This window comes from Rutilus rutilus (genome assembly GCF_951802725.1).
Source record: "Rutilus rutilus genome assembly, chromosome: 13".
Classification (NCBI taxonomy): domain Eukaryota; kingdom Metazoa; phylum Chordata; class Actinopteri; order Cypriniformes; family Leuciscidae; genus Rutilus; species Rutilus rutilus.
The window spans coordinates 17,940,813-17,967,512 of NC_140218.1; the positions used below are offsets into that span (position 1 = coordinate 17,940,813).

The window sequence follows — 26,700 nt, forward strand, 5'->3', positions numbered from 1 at the left end:
CTCATGTTGTCTCAGCAGGAGTTTTGACAACTTCATATCAGGGTTACTCTAGAATTAAACCATTAGAAAAACATTTTCGTCACTTGAAATAAAATAAATATGAAACATTTAATTTCAGCTACTAGGCGTTTGCCTATATAGTCAATTAGTTTAACTGGCTAAATAAACTGAAATAAAAATGAATTTATGAACTAGGGCCTATATAAAATAAACTAATAAATAAACAATCATTTTATCAGAATTATACTAAAATAACACTGCTTCATAGAGCCAATCATTTACTCAAACATAATATTCACTCATTTAGGCAAACATAATACTCACAGGCTAGTCCTAATAAATAAAATAAATAATCTGCCAAAAACTTTACATTACAATGAGCGTGATTTACAATGATTACAACTGCTTTATTCTTAAAATAAAAAGTTTAACATAGTTTGTGTAACAGTTTTGCTGCGTCCGTTGCATTACTGTTTATTACACTGAAGTTCAGTGTAATAAACAGTATAATGCCTGGTTCAGTTTACACGATTTTAGCCCGATTTTGGGACGATCCGTTTGACGTAGGGTGTCGTGGGGATTCGCAAACGACAACGGGCGTCGGGACGCAAGATTCGATCGTTTCATCTCGTATAGTGTGTCATAGTGGGCGACAACCTACGTCGCGTCTGCGATGCTTCACGACATCATGACAGAAAGACATGTTTAATTTTTTAACGGTCCTCCACGACGACGGCGCGCGAGACCGCGAGTGAGTGAGTGAGAGTGTGTTCGCTAGTGAGTGAGTGCGCGAGTGTGTGCGCGAGTGTGTGTGTGTGTGTGTGAGAGAGAGAGTGCGTGTATGTGAGTGAGTGTGTATGTGCAAGTGAGCGTGTATGTGCGAGCGAGTGTGTGTGTGTGTGTGTGTGTATGTGTGTGTGCCAGTGAGTGAGCGCGTGTATATGTGCGAGTGAATGAGTGTGTGAGACGGCTCGCGATGACTGGTCGGAAAACAACGTGTAGTCTGACATGTTTCTTGTCCACGACATGACAAGATTTTTAGGAGTCAAAATCGTGTAATCTGACACAGTGACTATCGTAACAGACAAAAAAAATCGTGTAATCTGAACCAGGCATAATGCAATGAATGTAGCCTACACATAGTTTTCTAAAGTGCACATAGCGATGCATTTTATAGCATAGTGAATATATTATGAACAAAAGATGAAAGCTCAAAACAACTGGAGCAAGCCTGGTGAGGCAGTAACATGTAATAGGCCACCTAAAAACGACAGTCAACTGCGTAAAACAAGACATACTTTTAATCGAGTAACTTAGGCTACTTACAATATGATGACGCTTTAACTGACGATGAAGCAAAAGGGTCGTTTTAAGCACAATTGAACATAAAGAGCACAGATAGAGCCCACAAATATTTACCTGAAAAGTGACTCCTGATAACCTTCAGAAACACCATTCATCCATGCGATCAAATAAAAGCAGAATGTTGGCAGGCTGAATTTACTAACAATGACTCCATCTAGTGGTTAGAAAGGCACTTTACAATCACTTGTCCATAGTCAAACAGCTGCATTTAATCGTTTCGCTGAACAGAAAATCAATACCAAATTGTGATTACACCTTTTTATTATTTCAAAACTATTTATGAAATTCGCATTTCAACTTACAATTTACAACATAAAATGGTAAAAGTACAGATAAACCCTTCCACACAGTAAAACTTGACAGAGTACAAAATAGTTTGTCCTATGCAACTAGCCTTAAGACACATGATCATCTTCAGCTATCCAACATATACACTGTTCGTTATTTTGTCCTGAAGCACACGTTCATAATTATGTTCAATATTAAGACGTCTCAATGTAGTCCAGTATTTCTAATGTTAAAAGACACCTCAAAATCTTTCCATCATACAGTCCATTGACCATAAGCATGTTTGCAATACTCTATAGCATATCACTCAAAAAGGCTGCATACCAAACATCTATTTGCTCTACACAAACCACATCATGTAATCAGAATTATTCATGAGAGCCAGAACACACAAATCAGTCACCCAGAGACCCATATGTCCACCTTCACAGGCTAAAAATGAAAAAAAAAAAACTTTTAGAGTAATAGTTTTAGAAATTATTACAATACTAAATAGGATTTCCTTTTGTTTGACAATGGTTCAGTGTTGATAAACTGACCCATAATATGAAACCTTTATACTGCATGTTAAGAAGTGTATAGAGAAGATATGCAGTTGATTTAAAATACCTGTGTTCTTTTTTGAGTGAGTAATGCCAAACAAGCTCTGGTGGAACATTGTCCTGTTTTTTACGCTACTCAACACGAGTAAGAGAAAGTCCTCGCGTGAAAGTACTGTGCAATCGGTCACAGAACATGCACGATTTTCTGTTTGTATAGTTCTAAAGCTTTGATGTGGGATGTGGAATCGTAAAAGTAAACCAAACAATTCAAAAGACTTTGACAGAAGCACTGATGGAATTGGACAGAGAAACGGAGAATGTCCCCCACAGAAGGCATTTGCACTTGTAGCCATCCGTAACGAAGCTGGAGAGGGATGCGCTGTGGGGAGCTACTGCGGCTGTGGTGAGGGTTTGGTTCTGCTTTCACAGAAGGCAGCGTGTTGACAAGATGGCACCCATGAAACCATTTACGCTTCACTTAGCACCTGTGTAAACAACGGCTCATTTAACCTTCCTTAAGAATGCAAAGTAAAGAGCAAAAGGAATAGAAAACAATGGGCTGCATCTCACCTTTCTGGCAAATTCTGGGAGGATGAATGAAGCGCGGTGGATTTCAGGATTGTAATATTTCAGGCTCATGCTCTCAATCTCATCTCTTGTTAGTTCTCGTATTGGCTCACGGAAATGTGTTTTCTGCAATAAACAAATTAATTAATTACTATTATTCAAATGATTAAAAGAACAGCATTTATTTGAAATGGAAATCTTTTGTACCATTATAAAATGTCTTTTTATTTTTGGTCCATTTAATACATCTTTGCTGAAAAAAAATAATAAAAGTCATCTTAAAGGGTTAGTTTAAGATTTAAGATTATCAAAAATATCTTAATTTGTGTTCTGAAGATGACTGACAGAATTTTCATTTTTGGGTGAACTAACCCTTTAAACTTTTGAATGGTGGTGTATAAATAGCAACAACGTGTGTGAAAGTAATTAAGGAATTGTGAAGCTTTTCAAACAAAAGCGGTTATTAAACCGTACCGGATTTTTACTGCAAAGCATGAAGCCGATTTGTCCACTTGGATATGTTGGAATGGTGCAGTACGCATAGTCCACTACAGGAAAGAGGGTCTTACAGAAGGTCCGCATTTCCTTTATTAGCTCCAAATGCAACCACTGACACTCTCCTGTAAAATTCCAGCAGAAAATTACAAACATGCCATACATGCGTCACTAATAAACTTTATTTTGAGCTTTTTTTCTAGAGCTACAATAATGTCAACCTTGACAACAAAGAATTCCTCCCTCACAAAGTGCCGTTTTCATGAGCTGATAGTAAGACTCTTTGAACAAGCTTTCAGCCGGACCTGTGACAGGGTAAAATGAGATCAGCCTGAAATGAACGCCATGTTTTGTCTGGGAGTCAATGGCTAAATCATTATTTACCAATGCAAAAAAGAAACTTCAACGCCACAGTGGGCTGCATACCGACAGGGTCTGATGAGTCTGTGATGATGATGTCAAAGGCATCCTGATTCTTTTTCATAAATTCAAAGCCGTCGCCTACATGCAGAGTGAGTTTGGGGCTGAAGAAGCCTTTTGCCATTCCAGGGAGGTACTTCTTGGAGACATTTATTACATCCTGGGAATAAATGTGATCCATGAAATTAATCAGATATTTTAAAGCATTATATATACATATATATATATAGCTGGAAACAACAAGCACAAGGTGCCATACATTAAGATAAAATACAACAAATGTAAATATAAAAATTAAAAGTAAACAACAGCCATGAAAGAAAACAAATGAGACTTGAGAAGGTTTTCAACATATAGATGGTAAACTGATGTTAGATTTTTTTTAAATGCACCAAGGCTGCATTTATTTGATCAAAAATACAGTAAAACAGTAATACTATGAAATATTACAATTTAAAACCATTTTCTGTTTCCAAAGGTAATTTATTCCTGTGATGGCAAAGCTGAATTTGAATTTCCAGCATCATTACTCCAGTCTTCAGTGTCACATGATCCTTCAGAAATCATTCTCAAGAAACATTTCTTATTATCATCAATGCTAAAAACAGCGGCTTAAATGTTGTTGTGGAAACCATGATGCATTTTTTCAGGATTTGATGAATAGAAAAGGTATCTAATGAAGAGAAAAAAATATTTTGTAACATTTTATAAAGTCTTTACTGTCACTTTTTAGACGTTCAAGACATAACTTGATGCAAACCTCATCAATCTCACACTGAACAACAGACTCCACCAGCGGATGCTTGACAACCTCCCTCAGGACGCCACCGTCTCCTCCACCAATGATGAGAACCTGATGACAGGAAGGAGGAAAACAACTAAACCAAATACTGTAGCATACAGAAACTAAACACCCAACTAGTTTCAGTTCTTCAAATTCACATTCATAAGAAGCACAAAAATGAAAGCACGCACCTTCCTTGGGCAAGGGTGGCAGCAGAGAGGTAGATTGGCGATCATTTCTTGATAAGAAAATTCATCTCGTTCTGTGCATTGGATGACTCCATCCAAAACCAGCACATTTCCATACGTCTTACTGTATAAAGAGAAGCAATCATGTAATCATTCAAGATAATCTTAAAGGGTTAGTTCACCCAAAAATGAAAATTCTGTCAGTAATTACTCACCCTCATGTTGTTCCAACCCCGTAAGACCGTCGTTCATCTTCGGAACACAAATTAAGATATTTTTGATTAAATCTGAGAGCTGGATCACTCCTCCATAGGCTTCTAAGGCATTATAACTTGCTGGCCCAGAAAATGTATTAAAGACATCGTTAATATAGTCCAAGTGACTCCAGTGGCTCAATCTTAAGTTTATTAAGCGACTAGAATACTTTTTGTGCGCAAAAAACTCACAAAAATAACGACTTTATTCCACTATTCATTTCCTTCTCTCTGGGCCTCGAGTTTTTTCACGTAGTATAACTGCGCAGCGCATCTGTGTTGTACGTCACACGTAGGCTCACTATTGGCCGACGCTGGTCATGTGTGTGATGCAACACACAGAAGCGCTGCGCAGTTATACGTGAAAAAACTCGAGGCCCAGAGAGAAGGAAATGAATAGTGGAATAAAGTTGTTATTTTTGTGTTTTTTTGCGCACAAAAAGTATTCTCGTCGCTTTATAAACGTAAGATTGAGCCACTTGGACTATATTAACGATGTCTTTAATACATTTTCTGGGCCAGCAAGTTATAGCGTCTTAGAAGCCTATGGAGGAGTGATCCAGCTCATAGATTTAATTAAAAATATCTTAATTTGTGTTCCGAAGATGAACGAAGGTCTTACGGGGGTTGGAACAACATGAGGGTGAGTAATTACTGACAGAATTTTCATTTTTGGGTGAACTAACCCTTTAATACATTAAGCAATGAAAAAGTATAGCAAACAGATGGAAAGAAGCACAACAGATCCATTCAATGCATTTTACTAAGCACTGCAACCAAGCATGTGACATTTGAGATGACAGCCTCTCATCACATACCTTACTGGGCAACACCTTGCATGTGCAAATTTCATTGATTTTCAGGGCAGAAACTATAACATCAGCCTTATATCTGCATTTTTAACAGTATGAATGACTCGAGTTACAGTTTACTGCCTTGAGCCAGTGAGTATATCACCAGTACAGCAGGAATAAGTGTTTAAACAGCAGAGAAAGGCCATGGAGTTCTTAATGTGTACATGTACCACACTATTAAAGGTAATTATTATTGGCACAATTATGTCTATTTTTAAACGCTCTGACAAATTGTAATTGTTGCAATTTTAACAGTTTACGTAAAATATACGTTGAAGTACAAACCCAATCATGGTCTCATAGTTTGAACTCTCTGCCACGCCAGACCAACATCAGGCTATGCAATTAGCCGGCTAGCCGCAGCAGCCACACAGCAAGACACCCATAAGCCAACGTGCTGTTTTGAGTGGATTGACACCTCCGAGAAAAGTTAGGAATTCACAGCTCTCTCTGCATTAGTTGTGACCAATAGCTTCACGTATGCGCTGACAGAAAACACGGGGAGTTAGCAACCATGCTAAATTGAGCCACTTTGCACAAGGACTCACCTTTTAAAAACCATCACGTCCTGGAAATTGGATTTTTTATGATACAGCACTTCCTCCACTTGAAGACTCATCGCTTGGCCTGGCCATAATGTGCATGTTTCGGTAAACCACCCGTCTTTGATGCTGTCCATTGCCGGGGGGGGGTTAAATCTGAGCAGCGGTGGGTTTAATCTGATCAAACCAGTCCACTGCAAGGACTGTTGCTTGAGATATTCAACGCCGACTGACACGTTGGGCGTTCTCTGCAGTGCAACCGAACATAAGAAATAAGAGGCGACCAATGTTAGCTAGTTGACGTCATAAACAGTCATAGGGGCGGGGCATATGTGCAAGCAGGTTTGGGTTTGTGCTGGTGGTGAGGGTGAGCCCACGTGAAAATGGGTGTTAGCTTCATGGGTGTGATACTGAGTGAGTGGAAACGTCAGGTGTGCTCTGCTTTGTGTATATTTAATTACAAGTTCAACGTGTCCTTTTTCTGGTATTTATTTTTGTCCCATGTAACATTTAGGATAACATTTAGCCACTGTTGTGGCACTTTCCACGAATAGGGTACAAAATAGGCCCTGGAACTGTTAAACATAGAAGCTACATTCTAACTATTTTACACATTTATTTTTCTACATATTAAAAAGTGGAATGCTTTGGTAAATCAATACGAGATAAAAAGTCGAATTATGGCAAAGTCATAATTATGACATACTAAGTAGAAATTATGACAAACCAAAATGATGACATGCTGTAACTGGCCTGGTTTCACAGACAGGGTTAAGATTAAACCAGGATTAGGTCTTAGTTCAATTAGGACATTTAAGTAGCTTTTATGAACATGCTCTAAGAAAAATAAAACATTACTGGAGTGCATCTTGAGACAAAACAATGGCAGTGACGTATCTAAGATATGCCAGTGCAAGTTGCTTTCAGTTAAAACAGCTCAAACATGCATTTTAGTCTGGGACTAGCTAAGAGTGATAATTATGAGATAAAAAGTAGAAATTATGACATACTAAGTGATAATTATGAGACAAAAGTCATGATTGTGTCTTTAAAAAGGGTCATAATTATGACTCAGAATAATTTAAGTTTTTTAATTATGATTTACCAAAGGGATTCAATAGGAAGAATGGAGATGCTGTTCAGAAAATTTTGATTATCAACCTCAGAAAGGCAAACTAAGTTTTATTTCAGATGGTTTATTTTTTATTTATTTTCTATGGGGCTTACTTTTGGGGATAATGCCTATAATCCTGCAAAAAAAAAAGGTACCATATTTGTGGAACGTGCCATGAGCACATGACGCAAGCTCTTATTTTCAGTTTGAATACGGTTTACACGTAACATATTTTCCCATGAAGACAAAAAAGAAAAAACATTTCATAAATACTGATCATTACATTGTACTGAATGAACGGATCATCCACAAGGCACACTTGACAATAGGCGGCTCATATGTTCTCTGTTGAGAGACAGTGCAGACAAAACATTAGCCATTACACTGATCTAGACTGTCCTGTTGACTGAACATGAAAAGCTGTTCATACACATCTAATATTCATAGAACAACTGAATACTTGCACAATCATGCATTCTATTTGGATTTGGAACACAATATAGCAGACAATATAACACTTATACATTCTGTATAAAAAAAAAAAAAAAGACATCAACGATTAGAATTATGTTTTTAAAAGATACTTTTGATCAATCTCTCAGCTGTCTACCAACAAATTCAAATCAACACAACCTAATCATTAGGATTGGGATTGGCATCCGGATACTGGGAAAGATCAAAGGTCAGCACCTTACTGATGACACAATCTCCTTGCTGTAAATAAATGAAAAGGTTTGATATATTATTATTATTTTAAATCAACTTAATATATAAACTAAAAATAAATACAATTTAGTTAATCAAGTTGCAATCTTGAAGGCACGGGGTACAATAACAATATAATGGTAAGTTGGGATGGGTTTTATTTCACTGGAACTCTTGTATGCGTTAACTACTTTTGAAATGTTTATATGTATACAATGCAGCCCATTGCTGGAATACAAACCTCAGGGTAAACTCCTATGAGGGAGTCAGCTTTTGTGTAGAACTCCTCTTTGAGAGAGATAACAATGGCCTGGAAATTCTGGACTGACTGGTCCTTTATGTAGTTGGCCACCTGCAGATTAAGAAGTTAAATACAAATGTCATGCCATTCAGTTCAGTTGCATCCACGCATTTGCATTGGAAGAGGCCACCCTACAAGTTAACAAACACACACCTTGCCTATGTTGGTATTATCCAAAGCAGCATCAATCTCATCCAGGACAAAGAAAGGTGCAGGCTTGTAGCTATGAGGGAACGGAAATGCACTTTTTTTTTTCATCTGAAGGGCAGCCAAAACAAACTAGTTATCTTTTAAAGAAAAAAAGAAAAGTGAATGGCAAAAATGGCACCTGTGAATGGCAAAAAGCAGAGCTAAAGCAGCCACAGTCTTCTCTCCTCCTGACAGGTTGTCCATGGGCCTGAACCTCTTTCCTGGAGCCACACAGTTGTAGTTGATTCCATCTAAGTATGGTTCTTCTGGGTTCTCTGGCCCCAGGAATGCCTGAAAGGATATAGAGTATCCCTTAAATTAAGTTAGAAATCCTGCTTGTGTCATTGTAGGATTATCTCTTAAAAAAGAGAGAGTGAGATCAGAGTTCAGAGTGTTTTCATTAACCTGTGCACTGCTGTTACGTGACAGCGCTTTGTAGATCTCATCAATGTTGGTGGCAACAGACTCAAAACAGGCATTGAAACGATCAAACCGCTCTTTCTTGATCTGCTCAAATGCTTGTTTGGCTTTCTTGGCTCTTTTTCGAGCAGCTTCAAACTCTGAAAGGCATATTAAAAGTAGATGGGTTATTATTTAGACCAGTGGTCCTCAACCAGGGGCCAGGTGGGGTGCAAGATAGTTTAAAATTATTTGAAAGAAGACTAAATAAGCTTTGAAATCAAGATACGGACATTAAACGGACATCTTAGTTCTTATTTTAACTCATTTTTACTTAATAACCAGGGTTCTCATGGTCTTGGAAAACACGCATACAGTTTATGAGGGAATTTTAAAAGTGTGATTTCTAGATCTGGAAAAGACATGGAAATTTCTATAACAAGTGGATTTTTTTTCTAGTCATGTCAAGCACAAAAATATTTTATCAGGTACAAATAGCAGATAAATTGCTGTTTACTGTAAAATCATAAAAAAAAAAATCCTGAATGACTGGAAAAGAAGTGTCATGTAAATTAATTGGTCATAAAGAGCGTGAATGCAGAAGGACATTCAGTTCTTGAAAATTTTGTAATTACGGATTTTAATTACAAGTTTTTTAAATACAATTATTATTTTCTTTCTTTTATTTCAATACATTGCCACTCCTAATTTCTGTATATTAATAAGGTTAAAAGCACCTTTGTCATTACAGCAGAAGTATCAAATATATCTTAGGGGACCGTTGAACATGAGGGACTTTTGAATAATGTCTTGGCCAATGGGGGTCTTGGAGTCAAAAAGGTTGAGTACCACTGAAAACGTACTTTTGTCACAGGTCACAGATTTCTCAGAGTCAAGATTAGCTAGATTTGGGCTCACCATCACTGGTCTCCTGGAACTTGTCTCTAACGCTCTCGAGTTTCTCCATGGCCTTCATGTTGGGAGCGCTGATTCTCTGCAGGATGCTTTGCTGCTCGTTCAGCCTCTGCTGTAGGGTGTTCATCTCTGCCTTGATCTCTTCTTCTGACAGAGAATCCTTTAGAAAGGTTTTACATAGCTTTTGATCGTTCCATGTTGCTTGTCAAACAACCAATTCATAATATTTCATCAATTTAAATTACCTTGAGGTCCTCATTTAAGTTGCTGTAGTCAATCTCTATGAGGGCCTCTTTGGCATGCACGGAACTTGATGCCTTCGGGCTGCTGATCGAATCCTCAACTTGCGAGCTTCCCTATGTGGACATATCGGTGTGTTTGTCTGTGCTTGCAAAAAGCAGTATGTGTGAGAAAAGTATGTGTTTGTCTGTACCTCTCCCTGGCTGATGTCATCCATTGTCCCTGATTTGAGGGGTAGTTTGATATCCTGCATCTTGCAGGCTTGCAGTAAGTTGTGTCTGTCGCTGCGTTTCTGTTCCAGTTTGGTCTCAATGGCGGTTACTTCCTTCTGCAGCTGCGTCAGCTCTCTAACACAACAAACATTACATCAATATTACAGTAACCAGCACAAACGAAATTATTTTACATGAATCTAAATGTAATACATTATAATCTATTAACTTTACATTTGAGAAGATCTACAGAACTAAGAGAATATGAATATTTCTCACTTGTTGGCAGACCCTAGTTTCTTACGGATCTCCTCCATCTCTCGGTTCTTGTCATTGACCTCTCCCTTCTTAGTGAGATGCTGGTTCTTCAGGTCCTGTAGCTGTGCCATTGTCTCATCGATGATTTTCATATGTCTGTGTTCCTCCTGAGGTGGTGGGGAATGACATGAGCTACTCTTTAGTTTTTCATGCTAAAAGATTTGACTGATTTGCTTGTCAAGACTTTTTTCTCCGTCACCTTTTTAAGTCTTTCGATCTCATTCTCATCCTTCTTTACAGTCTGTTCCCACATCATCACTTTCTCCTGGTCCTCCTTCAACTGGTTCTTCTCGTAATCAAGCTGGATGGCCAGACGGGTCTTCTGTGTCTCAAACTCCAGCCTAGAATTGCCATATAACACAAGTTAGATCATTACAGTCCACTGAGGAGTTGGTAACCATTGTCCTTAAGAGGGTTACCGTTTTTTGGCAATCTCATTTTGCCTCTTCACTTTTTCCTCTTCAAACTCTCGGATATTTCGCACACCAATCTCCTCACAGAATTCAACAAAGACCTCATCCTCCACCTATAAATGACCATAACAAATAATCAATATTAGAGCATTATTACAGATCTGGTTGAAATTTTTACAGCATTTCATTTTCTCCAGAGCTCTTACCAGGTTCATGCGATCTCTTAACTCTGTAATGTCCCTCTCTCGGGACTGGATGATTCGTTTTATGTCATTGATTCGTGGGCCAAAATTTGCCAGCTCACTCTCCAACTTTGATTTTTCCTACAAGGACATACACACATTTTGACAAACACGTTGTAACACCAATGACAACCCCCTGTATTTTTTTAAGACATAAATCTGATTCTCTATATTTTAATGTCACGTCTTGACTGAGATGTTGTTGCTCAGGTGTACCTGCATGTTCAGAGAGAGGTGGCGGGTTTTGGTCTGTTCCAGATCACTCTGAGAGTATTTGAGTCTCATCTGCAGCCCGTGTGCCTGAGACTGAACCTGTCTGAGCTCTGCCTCCTTTCTCTTTGCCTTCATTTGTTCCTGAGGAGACCAGCTTGTTATAAAACCAGCTTGTTAAAAAAGTAAAAAAATAATAATTTACTTTCACACAATACTTATGCCTTTATTTCACAAATGAATGAATTATGATAGGCCTGTCGCAATTATTGCTGTCACTTGATCAAGATTTTTTTTAATCTAATTGTGATGATTCACATGAACCGGCACGTCTGAGACCACACTGAAAATGTTGTCTTTAATTTTTATTCAAATTTAATATACAAATTATATAAATTACATAGATTATTATAATAAATAATGAATTTATATATTCAAATTATATATTGGGCATGACTGGGTTCAAGAAAACAACAGTGTTAATGGAAATCAAAGTAAAGAGGACTCAAAAAATGAGTTTTTCTTTCTTTTTTTTAAACAAATTTATTTGTAAAATCTTTATATTTTGATCTTTATAAAACTATTTTGTCATTTTAATCTATTTTTGTCATTTTTTAAATGGTATAATATTTGTATAAAATTTAAATGATCGTGACAGCCCTGCATTCCAGCAGTGAATGAAGTTTCCCTGAAGCTCTTTTGTGTGCCACCTTCAATTCCTCTGTTAGTTTCTCTTTCTTTTCCTTTAGTTTGTCCACAGCCTTCTCGTCCCAACGCCGAGCCTTAGCTTTCAGGTCGCTAGCTCCTCCAGAGATCACACCTGACTTTTGGAAGAGAGTTCCATCCAAGGCCACGGTCTGTAAATGAATTAAGACAGAATTGAAGATTAATAGTTTGAACAAGATATCCTTTCATATGTGTTTTATATTCAACTTATACTACATATTTAAACCTTATGACGGTATGGTCCTCCGAAGGCAATCCTGCGAGCGTCCTCCACATTCTCACACACTAAAGCATTCCCGCAGGCATACTGAAGGGCTTTCTTTATGTGTGGCGGCTCATAGCGGATCACGTCGATCACCAGCTTTGCCCCCCGAAGCTCTCTCAGTTTCTCATCTGTGGGTTTCACCTTGAGGGACAGAAGCATGTGTCCAGTGAAACACATTCCACTGGCCACTCAACACTGTGGAGAATTCAGACCTCAACTCATGAATTGTTTATTTAAAACTGTCTGTACCTCCAAATAGTCGAGAGGCAGAAAGGTCTCCGGTTCTCCTCTTTGCTCTTTAATGTACTGGATGCAATCTCTGCCGGTTTTCTCAGAGTCCACAATGATGGCGTCCATGTTTTTTCCAAGGACTTTGGTCACTGCAATCTGGTATTTCTTCTGGGTGGGCTGGCATAAGTCGATCAGTCTGCCATACTGTCCGGACAAACATTTAAATGGGATTTAAGTGCAAATAACGGAATCAATACAGTGAAAGCTCTTTGTGGACATCTTACAAGCTTCTGCTTCAAGCTTAAATTGAAAATGTGTCTATAGACACAGCAACTCACCACTGAGCCGGGGTAAAGCCGTTTAATGCTCTCCATTATTTCAGCTTTGCGCTGCTGACGGCTGTTCTCTTGCCTGTCAATACGAGCATCTCCAAGTTGCTCCATCACCTGTGACCAGAATCAACAGAGAAATGAAAACAAAGTATTGGTGATATTATGTACCTACTGTAAGAGTATGAGTAAATGTGTGTGTTTTATTACTTGGTTTAACTCCATGTTTATCTCATCAATCCTTCTTTTGGCCAGCTCCACTTCCTCAGTCAGTTCCTCTTCCATACGCCTCTGTTCATCCAGAGACTGCCTGGTGAGAGAAACACAGAGATGGCTCAAAATTCAAGTTTCAAGTTATATAGATATATAGATATAGATATATAAACACACACAGGGAATGGAGTATTTCACAAATGGGTGTATGTCAAATATATATTATTTAAAAAAAATTCTGATTTTAGAGTTGGCGCTATTCATTTTTAAATTATCTCTGAAACACCTGCTAGTTGCAATATAGTCCTCCAGCTTTTCAATGCGCTTCTGGTTTTCCTCGATCTCTCGAATCTTCTGCTTTATTTTGGCCTTTAATCCAAAGGAAGAGATTTAAGAAATCTGTGTCTCACAAAGGCAGAAAAGAAAATAGTTTATAATCATTTCCCAATGTACCTCTGTCTCAATTTTCTTCCTCTCCTCTAGATCCAGTCTGTCCTGGTCGGCCTTTTGGTCCCTGTTAAACTTCTCTAGCTCCTGTGCCAAGGTAGCTGCCCGCTTACTGGCCTCCTCCTTCAGCCTGTGATACTGCTTCACCTGAGATAACAGTAAAAGTGTCAAATGAAACAGAAATTTATACACAGTTAAATTTTTCAGATTTCCTGAGTTCGGCTAACCTGGTTCTCCTCCAGTGTCAGATCTTGGCCTTGACTCTGTGCTTCCTCTTCCATCCGTTCATCAAACTCCTGTCTTGCCATCTCCACAGCACCCTGCTCACAGTCCAGTTCCTCTATGTCTGCCTTACGCTTCTTGTACATCTTCTGGGCGTTCTGCAAAGACTTTCGAGCCACCTCAAGCTTCTTAATTTTATGGGCGGTGTTCTCCTTGGCTTTGATATACTGTGGCCGTTTCTGATTCAGCTCAGCATCTTTCTCTCTAGAGGAGGTTAGAGAAGTACTTCTTTAGCAAACTATGACCAAGAGTTATAGAGTATTTAGCCTATCATAACTATAATACTTACATTTTTTAGTGGGGTATATATATGTATGTATGTATGTATGTATGTATATACACTCACCTAAAGGATTATTAGGAACACCTGTTCAATTTCTCATTAATGCAATTATCTAATCAACCAATCACATGGCAGTTGCTTCAATGCATTTAGGGGTGTGGTCCTGGTCAAGACAACCTCCTGAACTCCAAACTGAATGTCAGAATGGGAAAGAAAGGTGATTTAAGCAATTTTGAGCGTGGCATGGTTGTTGGTGCCAGACGGGCTGGTCTGAGTATTTCACAATCTGCTCAGTTACTGGGATTTTCACTCACAACCATTTCTAGGGTTTACAAAGAATGGTGTGAAAAGGGAAAAACATCCAGTATGCGGCAGTCCTGTGGGCGAAAATGCCTTGTTGATGCTAGAGGTCAGAGGAGAATGGGCCGACTGATTCAAGCTGATAGAAGAGCAACTTTGACTGAAATAACCACTCGTTACAACCGAGGTATGCAGCAAAGCATTTGTGAAGCCACAACACGCACAACCTTGAGGCGAATGGGCTACTACAGCAGAAGACCCCACCGGGTACCACTCATCTCCACTACAAATAGGAAAAAGAGGCTACAATTTGCACGAGCTCACCAAAATTGGACAGTTGAAGACTGGAAAAATGTTGCCTGGTCTGATGAGTCTCGATTTCTGTTGAGACATTCAGATGGTAGAGTCAGAATTTGGCGTAAACAGAATGAGAACATGGATCCATCATGCCTTGTTACCACTGTGCAGGCTGGTGGTGGTGGTGTAATGGTGTGGGGGATGTTTTCTTGGCACACTTTAGGCCCCTTAGTGCCAATTGGGCATCGTTTAAATGCCACGGCCTACCTGAGCATTGTTTCTGACCATGTCCATCCCTTTATGACCACCATGTACCCATCCTCTGATGGCTACTTCCAGCAGGATAATGCACTATGTCACAAAGCTCGAATCATTTCAAATTGGTTTCTTGAACATGACAATGAGTTCACTGTACTAAAATGGCCCCCACAGTCACCAGATCTCAACCCAATAGAGCATCTTTGGGATGTGGTGGAACGGGAGCTTCGTGCCCTGGATGTGCATCCCACAAATCTCCATCAACTGCAAGATGCTATCCTATCAATATGGGCCAACATTTCTAAAGAATGCTTTCAGCACCTTGTTGAATCAATGCCACGTAGAATTAAGGCAGTTCTGAAGGCGAAAGGGGGTCAAACACAGTATTAGTATGGTGTTCCTAATAATCCTTTAGGTGAGTGTATATATATAATAATTTTGTTAGATGGTGTTTTGTTCTTCCCAATATAACATACTCTTCATAATTTGATTGTTTAATCGAACTTGTAGGGTCATTAAAAACAAAAACATCACTTTTGGCCACAACTGTAGATACTATATATACTATATATATATATATAATACTATATGGTAAGATCAGATCTCCGTGTGGATCATACTGGCTGGTGTCAGATTATTGCATTTGTAAATGTAAACTGATATTTCCTACTGACACACTTCAGCAAAAGATATAAATAACTGGCTTAAAAAACTTTTTTATAGGTGAAAATACTAACGTATACCAAAGACTTTTGCACAGTACTATATATATATTAACCTATCACTCACTTTATCTCCTTCTCCACATTCTGCTGATCTCTCATCATTCTTCCCAACTCTTTCTTCTTTTCCTTGAGCTCTTCCTCCACATGATCCATCTTCTTCCTGTCCTTCTCAATCTCCCGGTTGCGCTGGGACAACTCTCGGTTCAGCTTCTCGATCTCCTCCTCGTTATGGTAGAGTTTAAAGAGCTGTAGCTGAACATGAGCCCTGACCACTTCATCTTTCAGTCTCTGGTACCTCTCAGCCTGAACAGAGAGCAGAGCTTTAAACAACAGTGCATTAATGGTGTCACTGCAGACTTGTGGCGCAGTAAGTTTACCTCCTCTTTTTCCTGTTTGGCCTCTTTGCGCTCTGCTGCGATGTTCTTCTTACGGTGATAGTTGAACTGTGTGTCTTCTTCTGCTTTCACCATCTCTTTCTTTCTGCGGTCATATTCCTGGGCCAGCTCACCAGAGCGGGAGATCTCCTCAAACAAAGCCGTCCTCTCTTTAGGATTCTTCATGGCTATTGACTCCACTGCACCCTGCACAACAAAAACACAAAGACAGACAAAATCTATTATATCTTAATCAGGCTATCTTATATTTTCTATAATTCTGAAAAAAGCAGGTCATGTGCATGTATACCTGAAACACAAGAAAATTTCTGGCCTTAATAAGGATACCCAGTTTCTCCAGTTCCTCACTGTAGTCTGAAAGCCCGACCACCTTATTGTTGATTCGGTACTCTGAGGAGGAACCTGTAACATAAAAATAGTTAATCTCACTAGGAAATAATGCAGAAAAATAAATACCGTAAAGATTTTTTACTGTAGTTTTTGGGGTTCACTTACTATCATGAAGTTGTAACAAGTTTCAGGACTTTCAGTAATTTAGTAGCTTTATTTTTAACATTTACCAATGATGACCCGTGTGAAAGTGCATTCATCTCCATTGTCCTCGCAGTAGACCATGCTCACGAAAGCACGGTTGGCTGCTGGTTTTCCTACTGGTGCTCCATGGATGAGATCCTTCAGTGTTTTAACGCGCAGGTTACTGGTCTTCTCTGCTAATACAAAACTGATGGCGTCCATCAGGTTTGACTTCCCTAGAAGTGATTTGGGGTATTGAGTTGGTGGCATGTTTTATTATTTGACATTTTAAACAAGACTCTCGTGTCTGGCTAAAGCTAATTTCATAGCTAACAAGTTATGTATCCTAAACGGTGCTCGAAGTGGGCTGGTACACACCGGTATATAGTACTGGCAGTTCTACTGTATATTTTAATCTGTGGCGTACCCTCACTTTTTCTTGCGCACCGGTGTAGTGCCGAATTATGTGACCCATCGAATTCTGTGACCCTAGTAAGCGCTGCAGTGACGGTAGGGTTAGGATTAGGATTGGGATTAGGAGTAGGTCGGATTAGCTCAATACAGCTCCTACTAAGGTCACAAAATTTCAGTAGCACCTCACTGCAGTACACGAGATCCAGGGGGGTGGAGTTGGATCCAGATCTAAGGGGTGGAGATTGGTAGGTTTAGGGGTGGGTTTAGGGATCAGGGGGTGGAGATGGATAGGTTTAGGGGTGGGTTTAGGGATCGGGGGTGGAGATGGGTAGGTTTAGGTAAATGTAAGGTGGAGGTAAATCCAGATCCAACTCCTCCCCCTGGATTTCGTGTTCTGCAGTGAGGACCATCTTTAAAATTCGGCACTAAACCATCACTTCTCACATGTTGCTGGCACATGATTAAAAAAAGAAATAATAATAAATGTTTTTTTTTCTTAATAATTTGACCAAATTTAAATTTGATTGGAAATGATGCACAATATTCTGCTCATATATTTACCTTGAATTTTTCCTGTTATTTATTTTATTTTATTTTCCCCAGACATCACACATCTTATACTTTCACTGAGACTTTAGTCTCGTTGGTAAACAAGTACATAACATTTTGAAAAAATTGAGGGACAACAGTATTTTTTTATTTTTTATTGTCATAATAATAATATTAATTCCAAACATAATATGAATGTATATTATTAATATTTGAAAATTAGCAGCAAAAATGAATGATGAAGACATGGTTTCTCTATTTGTTTCCACACACCTAACATGGTTTATATCTAGACTAGGACATTTGTCTTCTTGGTGAACAAATACACACAGTTTTGGAATAAATTGATGGACAATAATGTTAACTGACTTTTACTTCTTCTTTTTAAACCACATAAATTAATATTATGAATAACTTAAAATATGAATATATAGTATCAAAAATAGAATAGAATATAGTAGCAAAAATAAATAATGAAGTCTTTGTTTTTTATACCTACACATTAAATGTCTTCACTGAGACTTTAAGTCTATTTGGTAAACAAATAGGCTACACATTTTTTTTTTTACAATATATTTAATTATATAACATTTTTAATGATTTTAAGCATATGATATGAATGAATATTACAAACAGCTTAATGATGTAATAATAAATAATAAATAAATAAATGATGATTGCTGAAATTATAAATTATGAAAAAAGTTTCTAAGACAGTTTTAATATGACCTACGAAAAGAAAAAAACACATACTTTTTTTTGTATATAAAAATCAACCACTGGGACATAAATTTGGCACCCAAAAACACCCAAATGTAATGCATTTAAATGTTAATAATATACCATAGCGACTACGTTAATGCAGTGTATTAACTGCAGTGTGCGTTAACTGCATCAGCACCAGAGAGAACACTTACCAGATCCATTTGGTCCAATTATTGCTGTAAATTTGTGAAACGGTCCGATTATTTGGCGTCCTTTGTAAGATTTGAAATTTTCGATCTCGATCAGCTTTAAATATCCCATGCTGACAGATTTCTCTCCGGAGAGGCGTGTCAGAATGATGCTCTGTAGAGTCTCAGTGGCGATGCGCTTCTTCTCCGGACGTTGTTTGACTGGAGCCAAGCGGATTTAAAACGAGCTGGCAACTAGATATGTTACATATCGTTTTCCAGAGGTTGAACGTCTGAAACTGTAACAATCTGATAAAAGATCATCTTAACATGCACTGAAATGAAGGTCCAGACGTGTACACGCCCCCTGTCTAGAGCAGAATGCAGGCAAAATAAAAGCCCTACAGCTGGAAAACAGCAAACATTTGCAGTGTAAACAAAGAAAAATGGTTTTAAATGTTTTTTTTTATTTTTATTTTTTACTATTTTGCATATCTGCACGTTTCCAGCCGGTATAAATCCATCCTCTGTTCAATGATTTGTCCTGAATATTAAATAATGTTACAATATAAACTTACCTATGAGCTACTCATAGCTGAAATAAAACTATTTAAAGACAGCTGCTTTTACTGAAACTCGCTCCAGCACCAAATATTTGCCTGGTTACACTATATATATATATATATATATATATATATATATATATAGTGTTTCAGTAAAAGCAGCTGTCTTTAAATAGTCTTTAAATTTAAATATATATATTTATATATATATATTTTAAATGTTTGAATCAGTGTTATTTTAGTATCACTGAGATACTATTATTTTTATTTTAAATGTTTTTTAATTAGCTTTTTTTATTTGATTTTAAAGTTTTAGTAATTTTGTTTTGTATTTTATTATTATTTAAATAGGCATTACTTAATTTTCATTTCAGTTTTAGTTTAGTTAGTTTAGTACATAAAGCTAAATTCAATTCATATTTTCATAATGGAAATGAGAAATGCTGCCTTGGCAAGTACATTTTCTTTAATGTTTTATTTCAGTTAAATAACTTTTAATGGTTTTAGTTTAGTTAAGTAATAACCCTGAATTGGAAACATAAATTAACATGAATAATATATGTCTGTCAAACATATCCCATTACTGAAGGCGCGCCACAGACCGTGCAGCAGTTACCATAGCAACGCCAAACTGCGCTTCCAACACAACAGGAGAGCCGACACTCTGCCGTTCTTCGAACCCAACAACAGATATTAACCCGTAAAGTTTTATGGCTTCATCTCTATCTATTCATGATAAAATAAAATAAAATGATAAAAAACAATGAAGTTTGATTTTGAATCTAAAATTGTGCTTGTAAACGACAGAACATGTACAAGGTTGATTTACCGGTGGATGAGTCAGAGCAGCGGGCGGTGGAGCGGCGTCGGGCCGCAGAGGCTGAGCGCAAGAGCCGAATATTCAACAGCAGAAGCCGCGTGATCGGCGTGGACCTGCGCGCGCTCCACAAACAGCAGGACGACAAACGGGAACGACTGGAGATGGAGAAGCAGCGAGACATGGCTCATGGTGAGACACAACTTGTGCAGGTTGTTTGTCTCTCACTACTTCTGTACCGTTCCAAAACAGGCTTTAAAGTTTAAGTATTAAGCAATTTATATATAGGCTATATATATATATATATATATATATATATATACACATACATATACTTTCGCCTAGAGAGTGCTTCTCCTGCTTCCATTTTCCCCACAATGAATCAACCACAGTCAGATAATAGTCTGTGATATGCAGAAATGATCAGTTCTTTGTTATTTAGATCTGTTGCGCTTATCCCTGGATGACATGGCACTGCAACAGAAAAAAGAGGAGGATGAGTTGCGAAGAGAGCTGGCGCAGGACATGATACAGTTTCGAGCTATCCATCAACGTGCTGAGGACAGTCGAGATGCAGATATCAATTATGACCGACAGGAGGCGCCAGATGCCGGTATTTCTGTCTCAGGCTCAGCACTGGGACCCGCCAGTATGCAAGTGTTTTTGGTGAGCAACGACTTTATAGGATACTGTTCCATCAAGGTCACATGACATGACCTTGAACTTTTCCATCAGCATTTTAGGTTATAATTTATATTTGATTTTGAATGTGTAAGGGAAATATTTATTTGTAAACTTCTGCATGTATTTTAGGTTTTCATTGTTATGCACCTGTTAGCTTTTTGTAGCTCATTTAAATAGTCCTATGGTGTGACAAAATACAATTCTAATGTACAATGTATACTCTCAATTAAAACAGTTTTAAAAACTTAATTTTATAACAGAAAAAAAAGAAGTTTTATCTGAAATATAGCACGTCACTGTGGACACCACTATTCATATTCTATAAATATGTTTATGCACATTCGGTTAGGGAGAAGGGATTAATGAGAATGAAAAGAAGAGAGCTGAGATGGAGATGAACGAGAGAAACTTGAGAGCTCAAAAGGAGGAGAGAGAGAAACAAGAAAGGGAAAAGAAAAACAGAGGTAAACAGATATTATAATATCCCCTTTAGCCCTGTAATGTTAAAATAGAAAGGACGGTATTGTATGTATATTTCACCGTGGTTAGTAGCAGAGTTGCACTGAGTTTGTATCTGTGTTTGTGCATGCAGAGCTGCTAACCGACAGGGAGTTGGTGGAAAAAGACCTCAGGGCAGTGCAGCTGAATGCCCTGGAGGAGGAGTGCAAAAGAGTGGCTCGCATTGAACTCAGTCATTACAATCAAGATCAGGTATTACCTCACCACTAAACTAAAGAAGACAATCATTTGTTTATTTTTATTACGTTAGTAAAACATTCACCTGTTAACTGGGATCCCCATTTTGAGCATAGCTCTAACTATAAATGGTTGTAATTATGAATACATGAATATGAATTTTTGATTTTTTTACTAAATGAAAACATTCTAGTAACATACACATCTTACATTTACTTACTATAGTAATAACACTACATTGTGCATACTTACAAGTAACTAACACAAACCAAACCCTAACCTTAAAGGGATAGTTCACCCAAAAGTCATCATTTACTCACCCTCAAGTTGGCACTATTGACTGAGAAAAAATACTATGGAAGTCAATGGTGTTTGGTTACAAACATTCTTCAAAATATCTTACTTTGTGTTCAAAGAAATTCATACAGGTTTGGAACAACTTGAGGGTGAGTAAATGATGACAGAATCAAACATTTTTTGGTGAACTATCCCTTTAATTATATAGTAAGTACATGTTGTTAATTCATATCACTCAGTACTTATTTGATATAATCTCACTATAAAAAGAGCACCTTAAATGGTAACCGTTTAAGTTTACTGTAAAGCAAATATACTGAACTAAACATTTATTTTATACAAAATGTATATTTTACTAAATTATTTGGACTCTAACATTGCTAGAAAATCAAAGCCATATGTCAAAACAAGTTAACAAAGATTGAGCCCACTAAAAGGTTTTAAAGTACCATTTCTGTGGTAACACAAAGTCCAGTTTCAAACACTGTTTGCACAGGATGAATTTGAGTGTTTAATCTTTCGAATGATACCTAATTTATGATGATTACCAAAATATGTGATAGAAAAAAAAAAGAAGAAAAAAAAAAAACGTGACAGTTATCAGTCTAAATTAATTTAGTTTAGTCAAAAAAGAAAATTCAGTCTTAATTTTCTCACCCTCGTGACGTTTGAAACCATCGCTGCATCCGAAATCAAATACTTCCCTATTATATTATAGACAAAAAAACAGTACATCAACATAGTATGTCTGAATACATGGTATTCTAAAAATATTATAAAATAAAAGTCCCAGTTCTACTACTTCCACCGAGATGCTGAAGTGTGCAATCGATAGACACTTTACAATCCCATGATGCCACGGGAGAGGATTTATGAATGGCAGTGAATTTCAGTTATTTTACCCGCATTGATGTTAGACTGTACTTTAACACTAGCAAAGTAAATTCAAATTCAAATGTAGTACCTACTCAGAAAGTATGAGATTTCAGACACAGCGCATGACTTTCTTTCTTCTGTGGAACAGGAGATGTATTAAAGAATGTTCATACTGCTATTTCACAAAATACTACAAATGCATATAGTGAGTGTAAAGCTCCAAAAAAAAGGTTAATCAGTGCCTTTAGGTGTAATTGAGTTCAATATATGCAAACACAGGTTTGAAATGACGCGTGTGTGAGTAAATCATGACAGAATTTTCATTTCGAAAACCCACAAAGGCACCATAGATCTTTGAGGTGAAAGGTCAAGGTAACATCTGACCTCCCCTTGCAGGCGGAGGAGAGAATGGAGAGGGAGCGACAAGAGAGACTGAGGAGAGAGGGAGAGGATCTGGCAGAGCTACGGTACACAGTGACCTCTGACCTCCTGACAGAGCGACCAGAGGCTGCGAAGAGAGTAACAGAATCATCTGCAGAGGGTCCACGAGTCCTGACCGACCGCTGGAAGGGCATGACCCCACAGCAGATCAGCGATATCCACAGAAAGAGAGACGAACAGTGCCTTGAGAAAGAGGTTAAGATCCTGCACTGACGTGTGCCGTTCGAGCATCCATTTATAGTCATCATAAAAGTAATCCTCTTTTCTCTCCTTCCAATTTCACCAGAGACTGAGAGAGATGGAGAGGCAGAGAGATCTGGCCTGGGATTACCATCTGACAGAGCAGGCCAGACAGCAGGAGAGAGAGGAGACAAGAGACAAGGAGCTGCAGAGAGAGAGGAGAGCTCAGCTCGATAAATACAACCAACAGCTGGCACGAGAGCAGCAAGCGCAGTGAGTGCCACATTCATAAAGAAAACACAGCAGGACACAAGCAGAATTAAACAAAAGAGTAGTAAAGTCAACATAAAATGTTCCAGGTGTACAATTCAATTGTGCACATTATTCCAGTGCTTTTGTATTCTTTAATCTAAATGGAAAACCTTTCATTTTTAGCTGATATCAGCTAGACCACAAGTTATTTATAGTAATAGTCAAATAATTGACTATCAAAAGTCCCATCCTGCATTTGTTCCGCCCAAACTTAGACTTTTACATGGATACAAAATATTATTATTTCAAATGAATGCCGTTCTTTTGAACTTTCTATTCATCAAATAATCCTGAAAAACTCTATCACGGTTTCCACAAAAAGATTAAACTGTTTTCAACATTAATAATAATAAGAAATGTTTCTTGAGCACCAAATTAGCATTATTTATATTTATAATATAGCTTAATTAGAATGATTTCTGAAGGATCATGTGTCATTGAAAACAATAGATACAATGCCATTTTTATTGAAATATAATCATTTAAATACAATGAATAGTATTAAATAGGAAACATTTATTTTAAATTGTAATAATATTTCACTGTATTGCTTATTTCTACAGTTTTTTTGATCAAATAAATGCAGCTTTGGTGAGCATAAAAGACTTCTTTCAAAAAACAATGGCTCTAGACTTTTGAACGGCAGTGTACGTCACATTACAAAAGTACAATTTTGACACTAACGCCGAAAGTGAGTTCCTAATAATAAATACTTTTTTGTGTGAATGTATATTCTAAGAAAATTCGAATTTTTTTTTTTTATAATAATGCTAGTAGCTATCTTGGATGTTTAGAAACTTTTTTTTTTTTGTTCTTGTTTTTCAGTCAACACTACCTGGACAAGCAGCTGTATACAAACCGTCCCAAAGTTCAGTACTTCACCCAGTTCAACACAAGCTCTCGATAGAGCAGCGTCCCATTCCATCCTTCTCCTGCACAAGAAATAAAGTTGTAGTGGGTTTCAAAGCACTGCGTATGTTTGACATTCATAAATTGGATTTTTATAGATATCATAGATAACGGTTGCCTTCATCAAATTTGATATAGTAATGTATTTTCACACAAACAAACAACTGTAGATGATTCCATTGATTTTATTTAAGAAGTATTTACTTGCACTGGCTGATTGGTGATGCAGATACAATAGCAAAAGCCAGTCCTCTAGTTAACGCCCACCCTTACTGACCCCTTCAGTCCACAGAGACCACGGGGGAACGTGACCAATACAGTCCCACAGCCTCATTCATCTGGTCCTTCATTTATTTTCACATCATATGCAGTAACAAACAGAACATACAAGAGGAATAAGAGACTATTATGTCAAGCTTATTTATGCATTAAGCCTACAGTTTAAGATGCATTATGAGCTTGAATGCGTACATTTGACAAGTAACAACAGAAACGGCAACGTTCGTTCGCTAGTCAAGCTTTAAATGGTGCCCTCCCACCCAGTTTTATTTGCAGTAGCAGAGGGCAGTATAGTGGATATCTGAGAGTCGATTCACCTCCGAGCTCAATACACAGTCAAGACACTGACAGAATACACAAGTCGTCTAGCAGCAGTTCAGTTGAATATTGAGTTGAATATAATTTGCATCGCTTCCCCCTCCTGTAAGAAAATAGATCTCTTAGAGACTTTTGTCCTGAGTGTGTCTGTACAGCTTTTGTGAGGGAGGCTAACACAGATCGTGGAGTCTGGCCCCCACAGCTATCCCAGAAGGCTGGGAATCACTGCAAAAGCCCGCCACAAGACAGTGGTCTCAAAGATCTGAGTCAGCACGCTTCTATCGCTCCCTGGAAGTGTGTGTGTGTGTGTGTGTGTGCAGTGTGCAAAATAAGATGACTGCGTCCTTCCTCTCGCACCGCCTCTGCAGCAATAGATTCTAATCAGATACGCACAATACTGCCATTCTTCAGCACTCGGGAAAATATAAGCGCAATCGTGTTTTGCCGGTAGCTTCAATTAGCTTTTTTTCGTCTCTTTTATCCAATCAGCTTCTTTTTTCTTTTTTTTTAAGAACCTGCAACATTTATTTATCAAAGGACTTTTTCTTAGTTTTTTTAAAACTATGCACTACTTATCTACCACACTCAAATCACAACTAACAAGTTACTTTAAAGTTACAAAAAGTTACAAAACAAATTTTAAAACCTAAAACATAATCAACAAGACATAGTTTTCAAAGTCATAACAAACAATCTTGTGGGCTATATTTACATTCATCTGGAAAGTAAGAGATTTTTTTTTTTCCCTGTGCCCCTCTCTTCAGAAATACCAGATGTGCCATAGATTCTCTCAGTGCTATATTCTGCTATATTTGTTTATTAAACGTCAAATCAAATGAACCAAAAAGCAAAAAAGGGAACAAATGCTATTTGGTATACTGGTATGGAACAATTCCCACCCAAACAAAGCATACATTCTGTGTAATAAGACACAAGCCAATACATGATTGCATTTTACGTAACCAAACTAAACTGTGTGTGTGACGTACTCTCTCACAACCCTATCTAACTCAATACGACCTCACAACTACGCACCTTACGTGTGTATTCTTATGGCTTTACACCAACAGGACTGCAAGAGAGAATCGATCAATACAGTTTAATACAATGCAGAAAACAAGAATTAAAAACAGACACACACAGAGGAAGAAATAAATATGAGAGATGATGGTGGGGAGTATGTTGTCACAGGCAGGCACAGGAACCGATGGAGATGAAAGAGATTATAATACTGTATTTGGCTAAATTGATAGATGCTTATTTGTACAGCTTGCTATAAACGATCTTATGTCGTAGAGTCATTGCATCTCATGTATTTACACTACGGAACTCTATAATCGTAACTGAGGGGATGCCGATATGTATCTTCTATTGAATCACGATTATATTACAACGAATCAACGGACAGATGACTTAAAGGTGCCATAAGCAAAATGTATGGAGGGCAGGAAATTGGTTCTATCCATCTGCAGTTGATTGCAAGTAAGGGGCGGGGTGGGGTGTAGGCGGACTAAAAGGCTGTTGTTATATCACATTTTTATTAAATATAAAAAACAAAAAATGAAATGATCATTTACAATAAGATCAGTTTGCAAACAAATTCTTCTGTCAGAATGCATTGCGAATTTTGATGGAGAAATACGTTTTTAGT

The 26,700-nt window shown here is 37.7% G+C and overlaps 3 protein-coding genes across 3 annotated transcripts; 1 reads left to right on the forward strand and 2 right to left on the reverse strand.

The window, feature by feature from the left end:
- Positions 1-1,608: 1,608 nt before the first annotated feature.
- Positions 1,609-6,548, reverse strand: srm (spermidine synthase). Its single transcript, XM_084428339.1, has 8 exons — positions 6,306-6,548; positions 4,653-4,773; positions 4,438-4,530; positions 3,684-3,837; positions 3,479-3,562; positions 3,237-3,382; positions 2,766-2,888; positions 1,609-2,680 (listed from the first exon to the last, which is right to left on the reverse strand). Exons 1-8 carry the CDS (start codon positions 6,434-6,436, stop codon positions 2,663-2,665), a joined length of 870 nt encoding a protein of 289 aa, XP_084284465.1. The 5' UTR covers positions 6,437-6,548; the 3' UTR covers positions 1,609-2,662.
- Positions 6,549-6,786: 238 nt separating this feature from the next.
- smc1a (structural maintenance of chromosomes 1A) lies at positions 6,787-19,138 on the reverse strand. The gene is made up of 26 exons (XM_084428891.1): positions 18,702-19,138; positions 16,869-17,057; positions 16,598-16,710; positions 16,291-16,494; positions 15,978-16,216; positions 13,996-14,254; positions 13,775-13,915; positions 13,608-13,690; positions 13,319-13,418; positions 13,118-13,225; positions 12,798-12,983; positions 12,510-12,689; positions 12,268-12,414; positions 11,564-11,701; positions 11,312-11,428; positions 11,112-11,218; positions 10,892-11,033; positions 10,654-10,799; positions 10,356-10,509; positions 10,168-10,278; positions 9,926-10,082; positions 9,014-9,168; positions 8,748-8,899; positions 8,573-8,642; positions 8,360-8,470; positions 6,787-8,127 (listed from the first exon to the last, which is right to left on the reverse strand). Exons 1-26 carry the CDS (start codon positions 18,808-18,810, stop codon positions 8,047-8,049), a joined length of 3,699 nt encoding a protein of 1,232 aa, XP_084285017.1. The 5' UTR covers positions 18,811-19,138; the 3' UTR covers positions 6,787-8,046.
- Positions 19,139-19,899: 761 nt separating this feature from the next.
- On the forward strand, positions 19,900-25,662 carry ribc1 (RIB43A domain with coiled-coils 1). The gene is made up of 8 exons (XM_084428896.1): positions 19,900-19,940; positions 20,048-20,249; positions 20,500-20,723; positions 21,091-21,205; positions 21,334-21,452; positions 23,007-23,246; positions 23,338-23,504; positions 24,369-25,662. Exons 2-8 carry the CDS (start codon positions 20,051-20,053, stop codon positions 24,448-24,450), a joined length of 1,146 nt encoding a protein of 381 aa, XP_084285022.1. The 5' UTR covers positions 19,900-19,940; positions 20,048-20,050; the 3' UTR covers positions 24,451-25,662.
- Positions 25,663-26,700: the final 1,038 nt, after the last annotated feature.

Coding starts and splice junctions, on each gene's coding strand:
- srm (XM_084428339.1), bottom strand. CDS start 6,436: ATGGACAGCATCAAAGACGGGTGGTTTACCGAAACATGCACATTATGG. Junction 4,774..6,305: donor GACGTGATGGTTTTTAAAAG/GTGAGTCCTTGT, acceptor CTCTTTATACAG/TAAGACGTATGGAAATGTGC. Junction 3,838..4,437: donor TTCAGTGTGAGATTGATGAG/GTTTGCATCAAG, acceptor ATTTATTCCCAG/GATGTAATAAATGTCTCCAA.
- smc1a (XM_084428891.1), bottom strand. CDS start 18,810: ATGGGATATTTAAAGCTGATCGAGATCGAAAATTTCAAATCTTACAAA. Junction 9,169..9,925: donor GTTCCAGGAGACCAGTGATG/GTGAGCCCAAAT, acceptor TATGCCTTTCAG/AGTTTGAAGCTGCTCGAAAA. Junction 8,643..8,747: donor CTGCTTTTTGCCATTCACAG/GTGCCATTTTTG, acceptor GTTCCCTCATAG/CTACAAGCCTGCACCTTTCT.
- ribc1 (XM_084428896.1), top strand. CDS start 20,051: ATGTACAAGGTTGATTTACCGGTGGATGAGTCAGAGCAGCGGGCGGTG. Junction 21,453..23,006: donor GTCATTACAATCAAGATCAG/GTATTACCTCAC, acceptor CTCCCCTTGCAG/GCGGAGGAGAGAATGGAGAG. Junction 23,505..24,368: donor GCACGAGAGCAGCAAGCGCA/GTGAGTGCCACA, acceptor CTTGTTTTTCAG/TCAACACTACCTGGACAAGC.